The sequence below is a fragment of the Malaclemys terrapin genome, chromosome 1, assembly GCF_027887155.1.
Source record: "Malaclemys terrapin pileata isolate rMalTer1 chromosome 1, rMalTer1.hap1, whole genome shotgun sequence".
NCBI lineage: Eukaryota > Metazoa > Chordata > Testudines > Emydidae > Malaclemys > Malaclemys terrapin.
Genome location: NC_071505.1, coordinates 129,301,617 through 129,326,831, shown reverse-complemented (window position 1 = coordinate 129,326,831; position 25,215 = coordinate 129,301,617). Strand labels below are relative to the sequence as shown.

At 42.3% G+C, this 25,215-nt stretch overlaps 1 protein-coding gene across 1 annotated transcript in view; it reads left to right on the top strand.

The window, feature by feature from the left end:
• The window catches only part of LOC128831200 (potassium voltage-gated channel subfamily KQT member 1-like), a 740,744-nt gene that overhangs the window by 37,147 nt on the left and 678,382 nt on the right, over positions 1 to 25,215 (top strand). The window contains exon 2 of the mRNA XM_054017484.1: positions 12,467 to 12,557. Within this exon, the coding sequence (XP_053873459.1) occupies positions 12,467 to 12,557 (91 nt within the window). The remainder of the gene's footprint in view (positions 1 to 12,466; positions 12,558 to 25,215) is intronic.

Sequence of the window (25,215 nt, the reverse complement as noted above, 5' to 3'; positions counted from 1 at the left end):
ACACTGAGAGGTGTGCCACATCCATGCCTTTTTTTGTTCTGCTCAGGTGTGTGCTGAGAAGTAGAGGGAGAGCAGAGGCTTCTTACACACTTTCCTTTTCTCTCTAGCCCTCATGCAAAATAAGGCAGGATTTCTTCTTTAATATTTATCTGTTTTCTTCTGTAAAATGGGGGTAATTCATACCTCCCTCACAAATGGTTGTGAGAGTTAATTTGTTTGCATACTGCTTTGAGATCATTGGATAAAAGCCCTGTAAATGCAGCATAGTATTAAGTATTTGTTTTTATGTCCTAAGATTGCATTACCACAGGAAACCCAGTCTAGCAAAAAGGAGAATCTCATCATAAACCGATCTAGGATGTCACATACATTAAAGAGACAGGCAGACGTTCAGATTCAGGATCACAGGGCTCAGACTCAGGCCATTTCATGACTGATAGTTTAGTAAAACCAAACAAAAAAAATCCCAGGAAATTAAACTTTAGTGCTCAAAGTGGAATAGGAGTTGGAATGGAAGAATTCTGGTAAATATTTTCCTCCACCATCTGAAAGGTACCATTTATCCTATTGCCTGTGGTATTGGAAGAGTTTATCAAGGCTGACTGAAAACTGCAAAATAAAAGTTGAAAACTTGAGCAAATAATATATACAACAATCTGGATTGTGTCACGTTACCTTCTAAGATCTGTAGAGCAGTCACTTTTGGGTCCAGAGATCGTCATTTTGTTAGCGATTTCTTACTTGGAGAGCTGGCAGGCTGAAAAACTGAACTTGCTGAAGGAGAACATGATACTTTAAGTGACAATTTTAAGACCATCTGTTTTATCTAAATTGTTGGAAGTAGTGAGGGAATATGAGCAATACTAGTCTTAAAATTTACCAACAAATGCTCAAAGAAATGCATATTTCATATGGGAACACTGAAATCTATTCTGGCATTAATATTCCAATGGAATTTTCTGATGTCAATGGATCTTTTGGATCCAAGACTTTAAGAACTTCTTTTAATCTAAACAAAGCTGCAAAAATAAGTAGTTAAAGCTCCTCTTTATAAGCTGTGCTTTTAATACGCACAAAAATGTTTGTATCTTTCAAAATATATTGCATTAAATGTTCTAAAAACTGAAGGAAGAGGAGTGGGACTGGGAGGTGTTTTGCTCCTGATATTCCCCTTCAATCAGCTCTTCACAGTGCAGTCTCTTCTAAATTCACAAGAAGGCGGCAAAGAGTCCCAAAGACAAGTAATACACAGGCTATATTCTATATCTTGTGGGTTCCCATGGGAAGCACTACCACACAGCCAATGACCATCACTGTGGGGGCTCAAACTGTGAGGTTCATGGTATAAGGTCCCTCAATCATTTAAATGAGTTCTTGAGTAAAATGAATGGAACCATTCCTACAACTTGCTTGAGATGTGTATGTTTTTTGTTTCTCCCTTATTTTTTTAATAAAGCTGTGCATGGAATGTCAGAGGAATAATGCCATCTCATGTGATCTGTATGTGCTAAAAGCAAACCTTCTGTCCCACTGTACCATCTGCAACATCAGCGATTCTAGCCAATAAGACACCGATACAGACTGGTCCTGAGGTCTTGTATACAATGAAAAACACAACCAGAGCAAAATTCTACCACTCTGGTTTGGCAAAAGCCCTGGAAATTCTTTGTAGTACAGATTGCAATGTTCTGATTAAGCAGAATATACCTTTTGCTCTGTATTTGACATCATTCTAATCGGAGAAACAACGTTTTTTTGCTTCCTTAATTCTTGGTTATGTAATAAGCAGGGGAAAAAAGAAATTTATATCCAACTTAGAAGGTATTCTATCTGGGAGTCTTATAATAAACACCTTCCCCACATATGTCTTTGATAGAAAATGTAGAAGTTAGAAGCAATTGCCATCTGAAGTGATGAAAGGATCACTTCAGCTAAGAATGCAGTTAAGGTTACTCGTAGCATTTATTTTATGCATAGCAGCCATGGAATGGTCACATCTTCATATGATTGAGAATACTACATATATTTTTCTCTCTTTATCCATACTTGAGGTATGGAAATTGTGGCCTCTGATGGGTGGATTATGATGCTCAACATGAGGGTTATGGTGAGCTGTTGGATGAAGGCAACAAAGGTTAGCATTGCCCTGAAGAGGATGATGAGGATGAGTCAAAGGTAAAAGGGACTTTGGACCATGTACTGACAGCTCCTGAAGCAGCTGCTGCATTTAACAAGTGTTTACTCTGGATGGAAGTTAGGAGACTGACTACCTGTGCATCTTGCTCCTCCAAAAATGATGCATGTAGGCAGTAGAAAAATTAAATAGCACTAAAAAGCAGGCTGCTATAACCGGGTTCTTCGCAGTATTGTAGCTGATCACTGTGACTACCTATGATTCTGTATTTGGTGTGCTTTGTGTTCCCTAGCATTCCCTAGTACCTTGATTTGTTCGTGTTTGCCTACTTTAAAATAAACCTACATTCTTTTAATAAAATTCAGTAAGTGATAGTCTTTCTTCTGTTTCCCTGGCTGCTTATTCAATGCCCTCTCAATTATACAAACTCCCGATTATCTGAAAAAAAAAAATCCACCCTCCATGCTATTTGCATGAATTGGAGTGTACTCTATTTCAATAACCAGTTACAGTTTATGACATCAAAAGGCAGATAAGGTGAGAGGGAAGGAAAAAGGTGAAAAATTGTAAGGCCCTGTATAGAAAGAAATCAGTGACTTTCACCAGCATATTTTTTAGAGTGTATGGTATTGTTCCAACTTTGTACTGTAGCTACTGTAGCTGTATGAATGGAGGTCAAGTAATCAAATCTTAAGCTGATAAGCTTGCAATTAATGTTCTGTTGCTTTACAGTGAGGACAAGCATGATTATAATGTACTAGTATTCATTATTTCACCAATGTTTTCATTCATCTCGTATAGATTTCTGTTGTCATCTTTGTGAATCAAGATTACATGCACCCCCAAATTAAACCTGGGGAGACCCCCTGAAATGCACAAATAAAGCATATTTTTTTCAGCAAAATGTTTGGCACTTATCCATATTCATCGGATTATCCCTTTAAGTGAGAGACAGAACAGCACCAGATGCCGTGTGGAGCTGTTATATAACCAGTTACTGGATACCTTTTCTCCCTGCCTCTAGATCAAAAGGGAGGAGAAATACCTACTACCTATGGCGTGCTGCTCAATCACCAGCCAGTGATTGGGAACTCCTGTAATCCGTATTAAAGAGAAACTGAGATGATTGATTTTAATAGCATGGATCAATATGGATAAACATTTAATAAACAATCAATGAAAACCTCAGTTTTGAAAGTGAAATAGCTGATACTGTGGTAGTACTTCCAACCTTGAGAAACATTTCTGTATATCTCTTAATTAACATTGCAATTTTACTGAAACATTCTGGCCAGAAGTAACAAGTTCTGTTCTGCATCACAGAATAAAGCCAGGGGGTCTAGTAAAGGATATGAAAGGTCCCAAATTTCATGGCGCTGTGATGAATCTGTCCTTTTATGGGTATCAAGGGAGCTCTTCAGAACTTGTTTCTGAGCATGTGCAGTGAAGAATTGGAGAACAGGGAGTTAACTCAGAGAGCTCTTCCTGTTTGCTTAGGTTTTGGGGGTGGGGGTGTTGCTTGTGTTCATTTTAAATAAATGTTGACAGGCTTAAATTCAAGCTCACCTTTCTACAGTTGCATTGCTTCATCTGTCAGTGAGAACAGATAACAGAGTGGATAGGACACTGGTATAGAATTTGTTCAATTCCTGGCTTTGACATTACTTTGCTGAATGACCTTGGATAAGTTACTTCTCTGTTTCAGTTTTGCTATCTGTAAAATCCTTGATCAGATTAGAACAAATGGATGTCAGGGATGGTCTAGGTGTACTTGGTCCTGCCTCAGCTGTGTGTGTGTGTGTGTGTGTGGGGGGGGGAGACTAATGACCTCCTGAAGTCCCTTCCAGCCTTACGTTTCTGTGATTTAGAGCTGGTTAAATTCTTTTTTGATGAGTTTCATTGAAATATTTTGCAGGAACAGGTCAATTTCAACAAACTTTTAGATTGTTTAGAATTTTTCCCATCTAAATCAAAATGGTTGTTTTGACTTTCTCTGTTTTGATGTATTTTGTATTACAATTTTAATCTAGTATTAATATATATTAGCTTTTATTTATATATATATATATATATATATATATATATATTTTGACAGATGACATTTTGACAATGAAACATTGACATCTGTCAAAAATAAAATGGTTCCAATGAACTAATTTTCAGTGTTTCAGAATTGTGTGTGTGTGTGTGTGTGTGTTTGTTTTTGCCATTTCCTTTCCACAAAATTTTTTGACTCTTCATCCCAGTTCAGGTCAAAAACAAATTTTGAAATGTTGGAATTTCCCAGGGAATGGAAATTGCATTTTCCAAGTACCTCTATTAATGATCCTCTGCCCAGCATTAATGTCTCCATTTTTGTAGGTGTGCAGGCATGCCCAATGGCAACAAGTATTCCTTGGGTGGTGTGTTTCTGGAATAGATGAGAGAGAGAGAGAGAGAGAGACACTATGTGCATCACCAGGGGTTAGGATGTGCAAGGGTGGTTCCAGTGGATTTAAGGTTTCACCACTTGCATGAGTCCTAAATCACATCCTTTGAGGCTAGTATTAATAGGAAATGCCATGTGATGACTCTCATGGGACTACTTCCCATGGAAGGGAATGATGTGATCCATAGTTTGTGACAAAGGAAATGCTGTCCCTCAGATGAAATGATGAGTGGCTGAATTTGTAATAGAAGATTAATATATATTTTATATTGAAACTCATGGAGACAAAAAAAAAAAAAAAAAAAAAAACCACAAATGGGTTTCACTGTAGCTGTGGTGATATTCTCTCAGTGAAGATGTTGAGTAGTGGAAAGTCTTGTTCATCCAAACTCTACTCTAGAATTAGTCTCTTCTAGCTCTTAATTAGGGGCTGGAATCTCCAGCTGCTTTGTCGAGATCACATTCACTTTTATTATACTGACAGTTTTAGAGCAAGAAGGCCAGAATGCTTAATCTCTTTTTTGGGGGGATTGACAGGGTCTACACCAGGGGTCGGCAACCTTTCAAAAGTGTTTCAGAGTAACAGCCGTATTAGTCTGTATCCGCAAAAAGAAGAACAGGAGTACTTGTGGCACCTTAGAGACTAACAAATTTATTAGAGCATAAGCTTTCGTGGACTACAGCCCACTTCTTCGGATGCATATAGAATGGAACATATATTGAGGAGATATATATACACACATACAGAGAGCATAAACAGGTGGGAGTTGTCTTACCAACTCTGAGAGGCCAATTAATTAAGAGAAAAAAAACTTTTGAAGTGATAATCAAGCTAGCCCAGTACAGACAGTTTGATAATAAGTGTGAGAATACTTACAAGGGGAGATAGAGTCAATGTTTGTAATGGCTCAGCCATTCCCAGTCTCACACTTATTATCAAACTGTCTGTACTGGGCTAGCTTGATTATCACTTCAAAAGTTTTTTTTCTCTTAATTAATTGGCCTCTCAGAGTTGGTAAGACAACTCCCACCTGTTTATGCTCTCTGTATGTGTGTGTATATATATCTCCTCAATATATGTTCCATTCTATATGCATCCGAAGAAGTGGGCTGTAGTCCACGAAAGCTTATGCTCTAATAAATTTGTTAGTCTCTAAGGTGCCACAAGTACTCCTGTTCTTCTTTCAGAAGTGGTGTGCCGAATCTTCATTTATTCACTCTAATGTAAGGTTTTGCGTGCCAGTAATACATCTTAACGTTTTTGAAGATCTCTTTCTATAAGTTTATAATATATAACTAAACTATTGTATGTAAAGTAAATAAGGTTTTTAAAATGTTTAAGAAACTTCATTTAAAATTAAATTAAAATGCAGAACCCCCCAGACCAGTGGCCAGGACCCGGGCAGTGTGAGCGCCACTGAAAATCCGCTTGCGTGCCGCCATTGGCACGCGTGCCATAGGTTGCATACCCCTGGTCTACACCTTTCGCTGTTCAGGTAGTGTTAGGATGGGCTTAGGCCCAGGCCTGTGGGCAGAAGCTATGTGAAAAGCATCTATGTATCGAAAGTGGCCCTTATTACAGCACACACAATGCCCGCACAGCTGAAATATACCAGGGTCTGACTATTACTCAGAAACTCACTGTTGGGGATCAATCTAATTATCACCCTCTCAAATCTCTACTTGTGGATGATGGTGGTTGAGCTTCTCCAGGATAATCTAAATAGCAGTGTCTTTATGTCTTCAGATCCATTTTCAGCATTAAGCTAGCTGTTGTCTGAGATAGCACTATCAAGTAAGGACAGTTTGCCCTTAATCAGCTGCTTATGATGCAGTTGATTAGAGGATATTAATGATCCAGCCAAGTGGATGGACTGATGATTTTTAGGATTCATTCATTATTTTGGGGGTCTAATCTTCAGTGGCTGTTGAGGACCTATGCCTGAACCCAAGAATATTCCTGTTCAGAGTCCAGTACGGATCACTTTGTGGCACTCTTCCGTATGCACATGAAATAATTGGAGAATTGGTAATGGCATGGTTTGAACTATCCCTCTACACTTGTGATGAGGAATCTGAGCACGGTGACTGCATTGTCTTGCTGCGTGCCTCAAATTGCGGTATTAATATATGAGAAGGAACTATTTCTTGTATGATGGGGGGAAAAGCCTAGAAGATCTGGCCTATCTGTAGGGTCTGTTTATGGGTAATTTCTCAGACAGTTGGACAGCATTTACAACTTTGGAGGATACTTTTTACTATGAGGTGAATGTGGAAGAGCAAGTTTCAGCATGGGCTAAAAGTGTGTTTCAATATCCGCACAGTTCAGAAATGTAATGTTCCCTTCAGGATGCTGAATGGGCCAGGAAGAACCACAAATCTGTGACCTGGGGGCAACACCAACTCTGTCTCATTTAGTACTGCCTTTAAAAACTACTCCTAGATTGTAGCAATTGTGGAACACAGCAGCATGAGTGATCAAGGGCCTTTGCTTGTAAGTGAGTGGATGTTAGCTCTCTCTACATTGCACTTGCTTATGGTTATGCAGTAAGTGACTGTCCTACTCTCACTATTGGTATATAAAATCTTAAATAATATAGTCTCACTCTACTCTGCAATTGTCATAGATAGGTGCTAGGCTGTGTGCATTCTGGTTATTTCAGTATATGTATAGTTCTTTGCCAACATTAAATAAGTAATCATTGCACTTCTATGTGTGGTGGATGAGTTTTACATATATCATGTTGGCTGTATGGTAGAGAATTAGGCTCAGCTAACAGCAGCTGGCAGAGAGGGAGCTTGCAATGAATTTAGTGCTAGCACCAGCCTGGGTGACGCAGAGTAATTTGGGGTCCTCTTAAAAACCTTGAAATCATTGGCCATAAGAACGGCCATACTGGGTCAGACCAAAGGTCCATCTAGCCCAGTATCCTGTCTTCCGACAGTGGCCAATGCCAGGTGCCCCAGAGGGAATGAACAGAACAGCTAATCAAGTGATCCATCCCGTCGCCCATTCCAAGGTTCAGGCAAACAGAAGCTAGGGACACCATCCTAGCCAATCCTGGCTAATAGCCATTGATGGACCTATCCTCCATGAACTTATCTTGTTCTTTTTTGAACTAGGGTTTTCATGATCCACAAAGGCCATCTCTGATCTTTAGGAAAAATTGGCGACCATCTTTCACAGCTAGCAACTAGTTTATATTGATTTATATTTTCAAGCCTGTCTTTGCAAGAGGAAGAGGGTTAAACATTTGTTTCTTTTTTTTAATGATCGATTTTCCTTTATATTCTTGGTCCTCAAAAATAAAGACTTGTGGTTGAGGGCCTTGTGGAGGTCAAAGACAGTGTTAGGAAGTTTACCCCTTAGAATTCTCAGGATAATAGTGAGATGATAATAAAAGCGACAGTGATTGGTTTTCTAAACACCCATATAACATTTAAGATCTTTTTTGAGTATTACCAACAAATTTAATGCATTATTTACATCAGGTTTGGATGCTGCTGCGTGACCGAATAAGAAATGAGTATATCAAGACAGAATTGGTGCTTCTAAAGTATACAGCTACTTGTAGGAAAGATTTATTTCTGGAGGTACATTAAGATTCTGTAAAGTAAACTACTGAATATATGTTGGAGAAAGTGAAAACTGTGAAGCCTTGATCCTGCACAGACTTGTGTACAGACATAATTATATGCATGTGAGTAGTCTCATTGACTTCAAATGGATTACTCACAGATGTAAAGTTGAGCATATGCATAAGACTTTCTTGGACTAGTATGTGGAAATAGAAACATAAATCCTATCATGATACTTGGAAATGCTGGTCAATTAACTAAATTCTGCCTGAATTAAACTACTTATTTAGGTGAACTTATTTGATGTACCATGTGAAATTTTTTTCTCCGTGGCAGGTTACTTGTACAGTATCATGATTTTCAAATTTATTCTGAAATTCCACATTGATTCTACATTTCTATAAAGTTCCTAACTGTCAGGGTGATTAAACATTGGAATAAATTGCCTAGGGAGGTTGTGGAATCTCCATCTCTGGAGATATTTAAGAGTAGGTTAGATAAATGTCTATCAGGGATGGTCTAGACAGTATTTGGTCCTGCCATGAGGGCAGGGGACTGGACTCGATGACCTCTCGAGGTCCCTTCCAGTCCTAGAGTCTATGAATCTATGTGGTTCATTTTTAAGCACAAGAAATGCAATTTTACATTTGAATTCTAGATTCTGGTTTATTCCATTATTGGGTTTCTTGTGTCTTCCTCTTAGGGCCGGCTCCAAGTTTTTTGCCGCCCTAAGCAAAAAACATGTCCCGCACCCCCCGCCCCTCCCCAACTCCACCCCTTCCCCGCCCCATTCCAACCCCTTCCCCAAATCCCAGGCCCCGTCTCCTCCCCTGGGCGCGCCGCATTTCCCCTCCTACCCCTCCCTCCTGTCCCAGGCAAGCCTGGGAGGGATGGGGGAGAAGTGGAGTGGGGGGAGGCTCGGGGGAGCAGGCGGCAGTGGAGTGGAGGTGAGCTGGGGGGAGCGGTTACTTCCTGAGGCCCTCCCCGCGCCCCCCACCGCCGTAGCTCACCTCTGCTCCCCTGAGCGCGCCGCCACTGCTCTGCTTCTCCCCCTCCCTCCCAGGCTTGCCGCAAAACAGCTGATTCGTGCGGCAAGCCTGGGAGGGAGGGGGGAGAAGCGGAGCGGCGGCGCGCTCGGGGGAGCAGGCGGCAGTGGAGCAGAGGTGAGCTGGGGGGGGGAGCGGTTCCTCTGCCCCCCCCAGGTTACTTCCTGCGGACCTCCCTGTGCACCCCACCACCGCAGCTCATCTCCGCTCAGGGCTGGCTCCCGGCTTTTTGCTCCCCAAGGGGGAAAAAAAGGAGCCGGAGTGCCGCCCCTTGTTAAGTGCCGCCCCAAGCACATGCTTGGAGTGCTGGTGCCTAGAGCCGGCCCTGCTTCCTCTAAGCAGCTGGTACTGGCCACAGTAGGGGAAGTGAATACTGAATTAGATGAAACTCTTCTCTGATCCATTACAGCAACTATGGTATTCTTTTCAAAAACCTCTGATGCAGAAAAGAGAGAGAGAGTGCACATCTCCTCATTCAGAACTTTTGATTTTGCTGGTTTTTGGAAGGTTCTATTGGTTGAGGGGCTTCAGCGTTGGAAAAGGATATTGAGATCCATTCAGCATTAGGAGCTCTAAGAGCAGTGAAAGTATTACATGATGTTCTGAACTCCTGAGAAAAGTCTAGCACAGGGTGACCAAAGTCTCAATTTGTTAGGAAGCATAAATATTGGATAGCCCATGTACTAACTATAGTGAATTTTATCTAGTATATTTTTTAAGTGAGCCTCATTTGAAGTGTAAAACATTAAGGACAACATTTTTGAAAACCATTAAATTTAAGGGCCAAATTCTACACCAATGTATATCCTAGGAAAATAGGATTCTACCAGGTTAAGTGAGCAACTAATTTGGGCCTAAATGTTTGTTTCATTGGTATGTTGTGTCAATCATTCCATCTCTTAGGATCTGTATTCATATTTTGGGGAGGCATGCGGGCAGCAGTTCATCCTGTGTCCACTGAAAAGCATTTTAGTAATTCATTTAGATTGCTGTGACAGTTGGTGAGTTTAGATAGGAGCACAGCTGATCAACTTGAAAGTATCAGCAGTTGAACTTAGCCAAAAAGCCCTCTGTGACAACAGATATTTATGGAGTTTAAAACTTTTAAGGAACTTGCAGAGCAGTATTTCCTTATCTCTTCCTTGTTCAAAGTAAGAAATGTCAGGACAAAGAATTCACACGAGGACTTGACCCGGTGGCAATTGAATTGGAATGCTGTGGATGAGAGAATCAACTGTACTAGGATATTAATCTGTCCTGCTGGAACACAAATCACAGCTCTGTTTCCCTCCCCTCTGAAATTCTGAATCAATAATGGAGAACAGGCAATCCTAAAGTCCCTTCCAGTTTATTTCATTTTGTTTAAAGCCCCACAATGTTATTAAAAGGGACACTTGCGACCGGTTTTGAAGGTCACGGTAGCATATGACCAAGAATTAATATGATTAACACATGCACATTAGTAATTAGACGATACAGGAAACAGAGATTTGAGGCTGGTGGGGTTTTTAAAGCTGTAAGCTCCTACATCTCAGTTAAATGATGATTTTCACTTTACAGATTCTGGTTAATACTGTATTCTTCCTGTAATCTTCTCCCAAGTTATAAGATGCTGGGCACAACTGTTAGCAGCACCACCTGCTGAGCAGCTTACGCCATAGCGTGGACTTGGCTACGGTAGGGAAAAAATAAGCCTAGTACTTCTTGGCTTGAGAAGCCTTCTAGAAACTATTAAAAGGAAGGAGAGTGTATTGTTTTGCTTTTATAAGGCAAAACATATTTAGCCTGTCACGGTCCAGGAAACTTGATTATGCACTTGTGAACAACTCAATGCAAAAATGGCTTAGTAAAAAAAACAAGGCTGCAGTCAAGATCACTAAAATGTAGGAAATGCAAACATTAAAGGTCCTAGAGCAATATTAATTCTGCTGTTTTCCTATATTTATCTTATATATTTAATGACACAAACAATAACTAACTAAGGTACTCATTTTGACAAGAAAATCAGGAGTATAACATACGGTTACAACTCAGATGAGTTAATATCGTTAGAACCTTTCTATCTTCATTTGCTGATTTTTGTGAATTTTAAACAGTGCAGTCAACAGAGCTTGCAAGCTTTTTTTGCTCTGGAGTTATTGGGCTAGTTGTGCCAGGTTCATGAGGGAGCTTGTAAGCTCTTTGAACTAATTTGTTCCATAACACACAGAGGTTGAGGGATGGGGGGGAGAGTTTACAGGTAGTTATATGTGGGGTTGAGGTTTTGTGGATGGCTTTGGCAGTTGTGGTGAGAGTTTGGATCAGGACTTTTGTCATAGAATGAAAGGATTTGACAGCTGAAGGAGTCAGTAGGTGTGGATGAATGTTTCTGGGCCACCCAAATGAAAGAAGCAGAACATCTTGGCTTCTCTGATGTATGCAGGACCAGATGTACAGTTCAGTCCTGCATTTCCTGGGAGGAATGGAGGGGTGGTGAGAAGTGTAGTAAGAATTCATCCGGTGATACCTGTGGTAAAGGCATAAGTGTTCTCTGTGAAACATTAAGTTACACTTCTACCAACTATTCTGCATGTTACCATTTGTGCAGAGATGGGTGATAAGATTCTGCTTTTATTGAAGTAACGAGTATTACGTGCACAACATTCTCTTTCTTTCCCCATTTTATATTTTATGGTTCTCTAACAAGTTTTTGGAATGGTACATATATTTTCTAGAGACATTTTTTTCTCGTGCTTGAACAATGGCTATAGAAATATCACATCATCTCTGCTGGTTTGTATGTATTTTGTAGTGGTTAACTTCAATAATTACTTACAGTGACATTAATTTAACCCTTAACTCTAGTAGAGTGTCTGAGCCCATTAGAATTAATGTGTCAATTTGAAAGATTTGCATTGCAGACTAAAAGTAATAGTGATTATTTCTCTTAAAACCATTGTAACTGTGTGAAAAGTCTATTTTGGAAGGAGTTGTTGATGATGTGAATTTTAGATATTTAACTGAAGTCCATATCAGCCTCTTTTTTTTTTTTTTTTTTTTTTTTTTTTTTTATAGCCACAAGTAATGAAAGTTCGCTTTTTTTTTATAAATCTGAAACTCCCTTGGACTTAAGTGGAACTTCTGGATGTCCAGAATACTGAATTCAGCTGAAACAGAAGAAAAGGATGATTAAATTACATGATACAGAAGCATTTTTTGATGGCTAACATTAGATAAATCAGTATTTGCAGTGTAGCATCTCTTTGACATGTCATTAAACATTTCCGTTTTTTGTTACAGATTTCTACTGGTGCTGATTTGTTTAATTTTCAGTGTACTCTCTACTATAGAACATTATTCAGAATTCGCCACGGGGACCCTTTTCTGGATGGTAAGTGTACTCCTTTTTTTGTAAAATATAATTGTTTATTTTGGTGACAAAACGATGGTTGTTCTTTTTGTAAGCTGAAAAACAAGGAAAGGAAATAGAGAAATCTATTGGCGGTCCATTAGTAAGATAAGGGAATTTAAAATACTAGCTGCTGCTTCTTATGGAAAAGTAATATAGAATGTAAGGATTAAATAAAGTTATTTAGAAATTATTCTATAAATCTACAAAATCTGAGTATTCATAGTGTAGCAGTGTTCATTTTTTAAATATTTTTAAGTCCAGAAAAAAATAGGATGATCATCTAGTCTGACTTGCATAACTCCAAACACAAAATTTCACCTAGTGATTCCTCTTTTAAGCCCATAACTTTTGAGCTAAAACATATCAAGGTATTCAATGTTTAATGGAGTTTCCTACCTCCAGGAAAATACTACTTATTACATACTTTTTTGCACCTGAAAGTGCAAGTTGCTAAATGATTATGATCTTCAGAAATATTTGAGTCTCCGTGGTAAACATTCTCTGGCACAGTGATTTAGCAGTATAGGTTCAGCACGAAACTCTACCAGAGACAGAGAAATCACACCAATGCCTCTCATAGTTTAGTGGCAGAATTTTAACAGCGAATACTACAAGCCTATTCCACACTTCTCCCATGTGTCACTGCTGTCCTTTTCAGATTTTAGGCCAAATAAATTTTGACCTGTCAGGATTTATGACTGTTACTAATCTACTAATGTCTCAGGCTTTTCTTGGGGAACTTATCAAACAGCATACTTAGTATTTTGCAAAAGGACATTGTCAATAGGGGATGACAATTAGATCTTGCTGTGGTGAGGAACATCTGTCCATTTGGAATTGGATTGAGGTCACTAACTCATTTCACAATGGCCACTGAACGACACTCAGATGGAAATAGTGTTCAGTTACCACCAGTCCTAGGCTAGCTTTGAATTACTGATATTCAGATGAGAGGTTACTGAACACCAAAGCATACAGTGCCCCTTAGTTTTATAAACACAAGGTGACTAGCATGTGCACAGCAATTACTGCAAAAAGTTGTTACAATATGTATGATTTTGAATGATGTTATTTTTGAAACTGGTGGGAAGTAAAATGGGGGAAAGTGTGTGTGTGTGTGTATTCCAGAGAATGCCCCTTATCACGTCACCTAAAGAAAAGTTAATAATGGGAATGTTTGATGAAGCAGCCTTTATTGAAGTGATGTGAAGTGTACCATGATAATACATAACATCTAAATCAGTGGTTTTCAACCTGTGGTCTGCAGGGCCCTGGGGGTCTGCAGACTATGCCTTAGATTTCCAAAGAGGTCTATACCTTCACTGGAAAATGTTTTGGGGTCTGCAAATGGAAAAAAAAAGGTTGAAAATTACTGATGTAAATGTATAGCAACTCAGATCATAGAATCATGGAAGATTGGGGTTGGAAGAGACCTCAGGAGGTCATCTAGTCCAACCCCCTGCTTAAAGCAGGACCAACCCCAACTAAATCATCCCAGCCAGGGCTTTTCCCCATTCCCAGTGCTTCACCACCCTCCTAGAGAAATAAATTTTCCTAATATCCAACCTAGATCTGTTGAGCTCAGTGTGTAACATCACAACAGCTATTTTGATTTTTTTTAAAAATGGTGATTTCCTAATGTGATGGATTTTTGCTTTACAGCTGGCTTGAGAATCAAAGCTAGGTACCCATTTACTTCACTGGAGCTTAAGCTTCATTAGTGCATGCAGACGTCACATGTGATTGACTAAAACCATTATTAGGTTCACAGGGTTATTTTTAAGCATTTGTTTAATGATAATGCTGTAGCAAATGTTGCTTGGCTTTACTCAGAGTCAAACAAAGTGCAGTTTTGTTGGTCATGTGCAAGTCTCTAAAACCCTGATAAATAGATAATGGTAAGTTATATTGAGTCAGAACCTTGACATAGTGATACTGAGCGATAGTCAGTGTTGACCTCTGTTCTTATACTGGTTACGTGTGTGTGTATATGTGTATATATAATATTTTTAGTGAATCTAGTGGTTGTTGAAAAACTGCCAGATTAACATTCCTAGCAACTTCAAGTCCTGTGGGTCTCTCCCCCCCCCCCCCCCAACCAAATGGGTACAGCATGGGCAGTGACAGTACTAAGACAGTCTCTCTGTCAGTCTGTCAACGTGTTGCAACCCTGAGCTGAAAGGTCCATCTTTCTGGGACATGAGTAGTGTCACTTCCATGCCATTGAATCCTTAGGCCTTGTCTACACTACGAGAGTAGTTCGATTTTACTTAAATCGAATTTTTGGAATCGATATTGCAAAGTCGAACGTGTGTGTCCACACTAAGGACAGTAATTCGACTTTGTGAGTCCACACTAACGGGGAAAGCGTCGACATTGGAAGTGGTGCACTGTGGTCAGCTATCCCACAGTTCCCGGAGTCCCCGCTGCCCATTGGAATTCTGGGTGGAGCCGCAAATGCCTTCTGGGTAAAAAAAAGGTGTCCAGGGTGCTTTTGGGTAACTGTCTTCATCCGTCCATCACTCCCGCCCTCCCTCCCTGAAAGCGCCGGCGGGAAATCAGTTCGCGCACTTTTCTAGTCAGTGACAGCGCGGACGCCACAGCACTGCGAGCATGGAGCCTGCTGCAACCATCACTGCAGTTGTGGCCGCTCTCAACGCCTCGCAACTTATCATACACCTTTCCCTGAGGCAGATGCAGAAAAGTCAGGCGAGGAGGCTACGTCAACGCGGTGATGGCCTGAAGTCTGAGAGTAGCACAGACCTCTCAGAAAGCAGGGGACCCAGCGCCGAGAACATCACGGTGGCAATGGGTCATGTTGATGCCGTCGAAAGGAGATTCTGGGCACGGGAAACAAGCACTGAGTGGTGGGACCGCATAGTGCTGCAGGTCTGGGATGAATCCCAGTGGCTGCGAAACTTTCGCATGCGGAAGGGAACTTTCCTGGAACTTTGTGAGTTGCTGTCCCCTGCCCTGAAGCGCAATGACACCCGGATGCGAGCAGCCCTGACTGTCCAGAAGCGAGTGGCCATAGCCCTGTGGAAGCTTGCAACGCCAGACAGCTACCGGTCAGTCGCGAACCAGTTTGGGGTGGGCAAATCTACCGTGGGGGTTGTTGTGATGCAAGTAGCCAAGGCAATCGTTGATGTACTGCTGCCAAAGGTAGTCACCCTGGGAAACGTGGAGGCCATCATAGATGGCTTCGCAGCGATGGGATTCCCAAACTGCGGTGGGGCCATAGATGGAACTCACATCCCTATCCTGGCACCGGAACACCAGGCCAGCCAGTACATTAACAGAAAGGGCTACTTTTCCATGGTGCTGCAAGCACTGGTGGACCACAGGGGACGTTTTACCAACATCTACGTGGGATGGCCGGGCAAGGTTCATGACGCTCGTGTTTTCAGGAACTCTGGTCTGTTTAGACGGCTGCAGCAAGGTATTTACTTCCCGGACCACAAAATAACTCTTGGGGATGTGGAGATGCCTATAGTCATCCTCGGGGACCCAGCCTACCCGCTAATGCCCTGGCTCATGAAGCCCTATACTGGCGCCCTGGACACTGAAAAAGAACTCTTCAACTACCGGCTGAGCAAGTGCAGAATGGTGGTGGAGTGTGCTTTTGGCCGTCTCAAGGGGAGATGGAGAAGCTTACTGACTCGCTGTGATCTCAGCGAAACCAATATCCCCATTGTTATTGCAGCTTGCTGTGTGCTCCACAATCTCTGTGAGAGCAAGGGGGAGACCTTTATGGCGGGGTGGGAGGTTGAGGAAAATAGCCTGGCTGCTGATTACTCACAGCCAGACAGCCGGGCGATTAGAAGAGACCAGCGGGAAGCGCTGTGCATCCGGAAGGCTTTGAAAGCAAAGTTCCTGAGTGAGCAGGGTAACCTGTGACTTTAAAGTTTGTGTATTGAGAAGCTAAACCTGCCCCCGTTTCTTTGCCCAGTTAATGTTGACTATCCTATCCAGTTACATACCCCCTTCACCCCACTTCCAACACACGTTTCAAAATAAAAATAGTTCTACTTTGTTAAAGCACACCGTTTTCTTTAATACTGTATTCGCGGGAATTTTTTAAAACTGGGACGCAGACTGTGGTGCGGAGCGGGTGTACTGTAGTGGCGCGAATGCAGCTTCTAAACTCAAGGATTGACAGGCTCCGCTGCGGTGGGATGGTTGTTTCAACGGAGCCTGTCACCCCTCCTGATAGGGACTGTGTGTATGGGGGGGTCTATGTGACTTTGTGGCAGGGGGAGGACGGTTACAGAGCCCCTGCTGTGTGGCTCTGTGATCCTGCCTAAGGACCGCCGCTTAAGATCTGTAACTGCCCTCCCCTGCCACAAAGTCACAGAGCAACCCACCCCCCACCACATAACATGAAAACAACCTCCCAGACTAACCAGGGTAACTAGTCACTGCATCACTGCACTGTCTATGTGCCCTGCTGCTGTGCCTGCCCCCGACTATATACCCTGCCAAAGGTGACTGTCCTGTCGAATTACCAACCCCCTATCCCCTCCTCCTCCAAAAGAACATGATGGAAACAGTAGTTAACAGAAACGTATTTTTTATTATCAACCAAACATGGAACTGGGAAAGTGAAACTTGGACGGGGGCTTGTGTCAGGCGGGAAGGAAAGAACTTGTCAAATTTTGGGGAATGAGAGCCTTCTGCTGCTCGAGCTCTCTGCAGGGGTGGAGTGAGAGTTAGCAGGGACTCTGCCGCCTCTCCTTCTGTGCACTTTGGGTGAGGGGAGTATGGGACTTGGTGACGGGGGAGGGCGGTTAGAGATGGACTGCAGCGGGGCTCTGTCCTCCTGCCTCCGTTCCTGCAGAACATCCACAAGGCGCCGGAGCGTGTCCGTTTGCTCCCTCATTAGTCCAAGCAGGGTTTGAGTCGCCTGCTGGTCTTCCTGACGCCACCTCTCCTCCCGATCCATGTTGGCTTGGTGCATTCGGGTCAAGTTCTCCCGCCACTGGGTCTGCTGTGCTGCCTGGGCTCTGGAGCAGGCTATAAGCTCCGAGAACATGTCCTCCCGTGTCCTCTTCTTCTTATGCCTAATCCGCGCTAGCCTCTGGGAGTGTGATGACAGGCTAGGTTGTGAGACAGTCGCAGATGGGGCTGTGGGAATGGGAAAAAGGGAGTGAATTCCTCAGAAAGATAAATGTAGTTGTGAACAAAGAACATAGTCTTTCTCTGTTAACAAGACCATGCACAGCACCTATCACATGCGCACTCAGCACAAGGTCGAATTCTCGGCCTTCGCATTCAGTGCCTGGGGTCTTCTACAACACATTTGAGAAGCCTCTCAGGAGAACGGAATTTCTGTTGCAGGCAGACATGGTAAGCCGTAGACTTGTGGCAGCTTAAAACTTTAATATTAGCAATGGCCTCATTTCACATTGAAATCAATGTCGGTCCCTGCTGCCAGCAATTCGGCAAGCAGGAAGTCTGCTCCTGTCCCACACCCTCGCGGCTGTCCCCGGGAACGATCCCTTTCGGCTGCCCCTCTCCCGCCTCCACCGCGTGGCTGCAAACCAGCGGTTACAGTTCTGTAAAGGAACGGCAAAGCAGTCCCAACACTAACATTCCCCTACCTCATTCAAAGCAGGTCATCATGAGCGACATCACCCTCATGAGGATCTCTGACAGCGAGAAAGAGAGAATGCTCCGGGAAAGCCTGCAAAGACCAGGGCCGTATGCCGCCATGCTGTGCAGAGCAATGATTCCAGAGTACTTGATAGTCTCGTGGCGTGGCAACGTGTCCTACTACGGAGGACCCAATAAGGCCGCTCTCCCCAAGAACCTAATGCAGCGGATTTCCAATTACCTCCAGGAGAGCTTCCTCGAGATGTCACAGGAGGATTTCTGCTCCATCCCCGGACATATAGACCGCATTTTACTGTAGCTGCTGTAGCAGTGACTAACCAGTAGAGCGGCTTGGGCAGGACAATCATGCAAAACCGGACATTGCTAGATTTTTTTTTAATAGTTGCACTGCCCATGACTGAACCGTTAAGCTAATCAAACTAATCATGAGAAACCCATTTTTTAAATTGTTAATATTCCTGTTCTGTTACAAATAAATGTTTAGATTTTTACAACACTTACTGGCTGATCCTTCCCCAGATTCTGTGTCCGGGGTAACGGCTGGGGAGGGTTGGTAGGGGATCTCTGTAAGGGTGATGAAGAGATCCTGGCTGTCGGGGAAATCAGCGTTGTGAGCGCTGTCGACTGCCTCGTCCTCCTCTTCTCCTTCCTCATCTTCCCCGTCCGCTAACATGTCCGAGGATCCAGCCGTGGACACTATCCCATCCTCAGAGTCCACGGTCACTGGTGGGGTAGTGGTGGCGGCCGCACCGAGGATGGAATGCAGTGCCTCGTAGAAACGGGATGTCTGGGGATGGGATCCGGAGCGTCCGTTTGCCTCTTTGGTCTTCTGGTAGCCTTGTCTCAGCTCCTTGATTTTCACGCGGCACTGCGTTACATCCCGGCTGTATCCTCTCTCTGACATGTCTTTAGAGATCTTCTCGTAGATCTTTGCATTCCGTCTTTTGGATCGCAGCTCGGAAAGCACGGACTCATCGCCCCACACAGCGATGAGATCCAAGACTTCCCGATCAGTCCATGCTGGGGCCCTCTTTCTATTCTGAGATTGCACGGCCATCACTGCTGGAGAGCTCTGCATCGTTGCCAGTGCTGCTGAGCTCGCCACGATGTCCAGACAGGAAATGAGATTCAAACTGGCCAGACAGGAAAAGGAATTCAAATTCAAATTTTCCCGGGGCTTTTCCTGTGTGGCAGTTCAGAGCATCCGAGCTCGTACTGCTGTCCAGAGCGTCAACAGAGTGGTGCACTGTGGGATAGCTCCCGGAGCTATTAGCGTCGATTTCCATCCACACCTAGCCTAATTCGACATGGCCATGTCGAATTTAGCGCTACTCCCCTCGTCGGGGAGGAGTACAGAAGTCGAATTAAAGAGACCTCTATGTCGAACTAAATACCTTCGCGGTGTGGACGGGTGCAGGGTTAATTCGATGTAACGGCGCTAACTTCGACATAAACGCCTAGTGTAGACCAGGCCTTAGCTTCCCTGCTTAATTCACCGGACAAAAAGGCTAGTTGTGATATTGGCTATTTATTTGGCTACTTGTGCAGAAGGGTAGCAGATCGCTGTCTTTCTAAAGATGAGACCACATACTGTAGCTAGCACTGGAGAAGATTCATTTAACTGTAACTTGTGGAAGGTTGTGTTGTGCTCTACATTGAGAGTGAGCTAAATGACGATAGAGCATACTTTTGGTGTCTTCCTGTTCAAGGTCTGCATTTAGTTCTACTGAAATAGCCCTTACTAAGTTGTAATCTAACTTCAAAGTTGTAACACTTACCATTTCCAAGTTGGTGACACCTGACAATGGGAATTCCATACAACACACATTCAGACCTGAATGTGGCTTCCTTTTGAGGGGTTAAGATGATGGCTGAAATTCAACATCATTATTCTTAATGGAATTTTACCAGGGACAAATTTGGCCCATTATGCATAGCATTTAGTGTTTATGCATTAATGGATATTTTAACATTATCCCTGCCTTTTCGAAGCTTATAAAAAGAATAGTAAAAACCCATTAAGCAATAAAACTCATCATTCTATTCTCTTGATATGTGAAATCTGTTGGCATTAAGGCAAATTATGTACATGTGTCAAGGGGAGAATACAACACTACTACATCTTTTAAAAGGAAAGTTTTTGTGAAGGGGGGCTAAAGAGGCATCTGAGAGGCACTAAAATTGTCAGAGGTTTCAAATAAAAGCAGCTGAAACAATTTTAACCTAATTCTGGGGGGAAATAATGTTCCTGTGCTTATGACACTTGTGTCAAATTGCTCTTAAAGCAAGTCTTCAAAGTTGAATGTAAAGTTATATCCTCAAAGATGACGGGGATATATCAGAAAAAACTATTGCTGAGTTTTAAATCATTTCATCACTCAAGCTGATTGGCACGGCTCACAGAATGTAGTAATAGCTCTACTTGTAGTGTTTGCTTGGGCTTGGAGTGAATTCCTGCTCTCTGGTAATCAGGAAAAGACAGGCACATGCCATAATTTTCAATCTGATTAACAATGTATTAACTTCACTTCTGTGGTTTTGGGACTGGTGAGATTGCTTGTCTTGAGCTTCCGTTTGCTGCCAGCTGAGGGAGATGTGCCCTCTCTTTTAAAAGGAGCTCTTTTCTAAACAACAAATATGATGCATATTTATGTTACTTAGCTGTTATGAGCTTGTTGCCAGCTCCTCTGCTTGATGAGATCATTTAGTTTGTGGTCATGCTATGCAAGATAAATTGTAGGATATTAGCTGTTGTTTCTTTGCCCTACTCTGGCTATTTAGCAAGCCAGAACACAAGGGCAGTGACATCAGAGCAATTTAATGTTCTTGGTGAACAGAAAAGGTATGTAGAATTCATGAGTGAACTTCAAAAAGAGTTAGAGGATCAGGTTTTTTTAGATAAGCAACTGGACTTTTGGGTGCTTATCCAAATTCTCTGGACCTCTTGAACCTACAAAATCAAGCTGGAAAACTCACAGGAGCAGTGTTTTTGGTGTGATTTCTATTTAATGCTTGTTTTGGGTCAGGCCTGGTAGACTAAACCCAATTTTGGGTGGCTTGGATACCTTCGATAGTGGTCCTATCAAAAATATGGAAGTGCACTGGTCTACAAAAATGTAAAATAGGTGAGAGAAACAAAGCTAAATTTTTTCAACTCTGTGTAATGGTTTGGTTTAGCTTAGCTTTATGTTGTGGATGAATGATTTATTTGAGGGGTGGGTGGGGGAAGTGGGAAAGAAGGGGTTTGCACTTATCTGATCTCATTGGCCAATCCCTAACAGACACAATGAGACAATGATTCATTCACCCTATCAAGGAGACTAGTCACAATATGGCTGACTTCAATGAGATTTGTACAGAAGCACCTGTAAAACTGAAATAGTACAGTTCCATATTTATCTCTTAAATTTCTTTGATTCACCAGATGACATGCCCACAGGGTATTTAGGCTGCTAGGTAAGAGATTGAAGTCCAGGACCTCTATGGTAGCATTCTCTGAAATGCTTCCATTTCCACGTGCAGGGCCAGTTAGAAAGGCAGAACTGTAGGGAGAAGGGGTTTAGATTTATTAGGAATTGGAGAAACCTTTGGGAAAGGAGGAGCCCATACAGGAAGGATGGGCTCCACCTAAACCAAAATGGAACCAGATTGCTGGCACTTACAATTAAAAAGGTCATAGAGCAGTTTTTAAACTAAGGGTTGGAGGAAAGCCGACAGGTGCAGAGGAGAACGTGGTTTGGACAGACATCTGTTAAGGAAGGATCTATTAATGGAGATTCTCTATGTCCTAGTAAGGAGGAGAGGATGAAGATGATAAAATACAGGTAGGATCTGATGAGAAACTGTCAAATGAAATGAAGTCCCATTCAATTACATAATGTAATGGCAGACCGCTAAAAAGTGACTAGTCTTTAAAGTGCTTATATACAAATGCTAGAAGTCTAAATAATAAGATGGGTGAACTAGCGTGCCTTGTATTAAATGAGGATATTGATATAATAGGCATCACAGAAACTTGGTGGAATAAGGATAATCAATGGGACACAGTAATACCAGGGTACAAAATATATTGGAAGGACAGAACAGGTCGTGCTGGTGGGGGAGTGGCACTAGATGTGAAAAAAAGGATTTAATCAAATGAAGTAAAAAATCTTAAATGAAACAAATAGTACCACAGAATCTGTATAGATAGCAATTCCATGCTTGAATACTAAGAATATAGCAGTAGGAATATATTACTGATCACCTGACCAGATGGTGATAGTGACTGCGAAATGCTTAGGGAGATTAGAGAGACTATAAAAATAAAAAACTCAACAATAATGGGGGATTTCAACTATCCCCATATTGACTGGGTACATGTCACCTCAGGACGGGATGCAGAGATACAGTTTCTTGACACCTTAAATGGCTGCTTCTTGGAGCAGCTTCCTGGAACCCACAATAGGCAGTTCTTGATTTAGTCCTAAGTAGAGCACAGGATCTGGTCCAAGAGGTGAATATAGCTGGACCGCTTAGTAATAGTGACCATTATATAATTAAATTTAACATCCCTGTTGTGGGGAAAACACCACAGCAGCCCAACACTGTAGCATTTCATTTCAGAAAAAGAGCTACACAAAAATGAAGAAGTTAGTTAAACAGAAATGAAAAGATACAGTGCCAAAAGTGAAATCCCTGGAAGCTGCATGGAAACTTTTTAAAGACATCATAATAGAGGCTCAACTTAAATGTATACTCCAAATTAAAAAAGATAGTAAAAGAATAAAAAAAAGTGCCACTATGTCTAAACAAGAAAGTAAAAGAAGCAGTGAGAGGCAAAAAGGCATCCTTTAAAAAGTGGAAGTTAAATCCTAATGAGGAAAATAGAAAGGAGCATAAACTGTGTCAAATGAAGTTTAAAAATATAATTTGGCCGGCCAAAAAAGAATTTGAAGAACAGCTAGCCAAAGACTCAAAAAGTAATAGCAATATATATTTTTTTAAGTACATCAGAAGCAGAAACCCTGCTAAACAACCAGTGGGGCCACTGGATGACTGAGATGCTAAAGGAGCACTCAAGGATGATAAGGCCACTGCGGAGAAACTAAATGAATTCTTTGCATCTGTCAAGCCTGAATCCCCACTCTGTCACTTTGAGTACAGAAGGTAGGGGCCCGCAAGAATTTTAAAAATTAATACTTGCCACTCCAGGCATGTATTAAACTCCCAAGGTTACAGCTTTTCTCTGACCTTGGCTTGGTAAATGCTGCCACCACCCAAATGCAAAAAATCCTCTTTGAACCCCGGAAGGAGCACTTTGGAATTCCTCCCTGCGGGGTACCTTCAAGTCCTTTCACCCCACTCCAGGGAAGAGCTGAGAAAGCCACATCTAATTTCCTTTGTTTTCTATCAGCTAATCAAACAACATTCACAAACCGATTAGGACACCAAAAATCCAATCCTGTTCTTAAAAAAGGTCAATTTTATTAGAAACAAAAGGGAAGAAAATACATCTGGAACTTAGGCTTTTGCTAGATTTTAAAAGGGTGCAATTCCAAAAATTAAGCACCCAAAATAGCTTTCTTGTGAGTTCAGCTTAAAGGTTACAAGCAAACAAAAGCATCTGGGGGTTAGCACAGAGGAGATCCACAAGGTTTAAAAAATAAACAGAAATAAACCTAATTGCGTCTTCCTAAACATGCCCTGTCCAATGATTTTTTTTTTCTAGGTATTCCTGCTTATAGCATTGCTGCTCCGTGTCTCCTTCTCCGGAGAGCAACAGACGAAGGGAAAGCTTTTTTCCCCATTTTAAAAAGTTCTAGCCCTCCCATTGGCTCTTTTGGTCAAGTGCCCACTCCTTTTCTTTTACCTGTGGGTTTGTTATCCTAAGACCTCTGGAAGTTAGTGCATGAGCCTCTACCGCATGAGCTTAAATCCAACTGGTGCTTAGAAGACCCATTTTATCTTTCTCTCTCTTTAAGTGGTTTTGGTACCACTAGATGGGACAGAACACCACACCCAGAAGGTGTGTGGGTTACACAAGCAGGGAGGGGTGGAGTGGGTTGGTCAGTCTGTCTGTCGCTTCCCCCTCTCCCACCCATCCACTTACCCAGTGAAGCAGAAATCTGCTTTTTATCAACAAAGACACAATGCAATCTGCCATTTATTGTCATGGGTGTCTGGGATGGCCCACACTGAGAAGGCCACACTCAGAGCCATAGGAACCAAATTTCTTCTTTCTGGGTGGGTGCGCTGCCCCCGAGGCCCTGCCCTGCTCTACCCCTTTCCTGAGGCCCAGCCCCCACTCCGCTTCTTCCCACCCTTGCTCCGCCCCCAACCCCAAGACCCCGTCCCAGCTCTTCCTGCCCCTGCTCCTGCTCCACCCCCTCCCCCCAGTGCCTCCACCCACTGCCAAGCAGCTGATCAGCAGGGCATACCAAACAGCTGATCAGCAGGTGGATGGTGGGTGCTGACCACCAACAATTTTTTTTTCCATGGGTGCTCCAGCACCAGAGCACCCACAGAGTCCGCACCTATGCTCAGACTGCAAGAAATAGGGCAGACAATCCCCCAAAACTGGTGGTTTATTCTGTAATTAGCTTCACCAAACCAGTATCAAAGGGCTTCCACAGCATCCCACTGGTTAACCAGAAGCCAAACACAACCCCTTTAGTCATCTCAGCCCTTGGTTCCCATCCAGACAAACAGGTCTAAGATAGTGAGAGGTTACATATGATGAATGGGGTTTTCAATGGGGTTGTATTAATCTCAAAGGATCAGACACTTATCCTCAGGTCAAGATGCAGATGCATCTCAGATCTTACCCAAATATTACGTTGTCAGCCAATCCTTAATAAACTAAGAATTTATTAATAAAAGAAAAGAAGAGAATAGAGTTATAAGTGGTTAAAAAGATTCATATACATACAAGTGATTTTCAGTGTTCATAGATCAAGATCCTAACAGTGATGGAATAGACTGCTGACTTGCAAAAGTCTCTCTGGTAACTTCCAAAAGATTGGAAAGTATCAGAGGGGTAGCC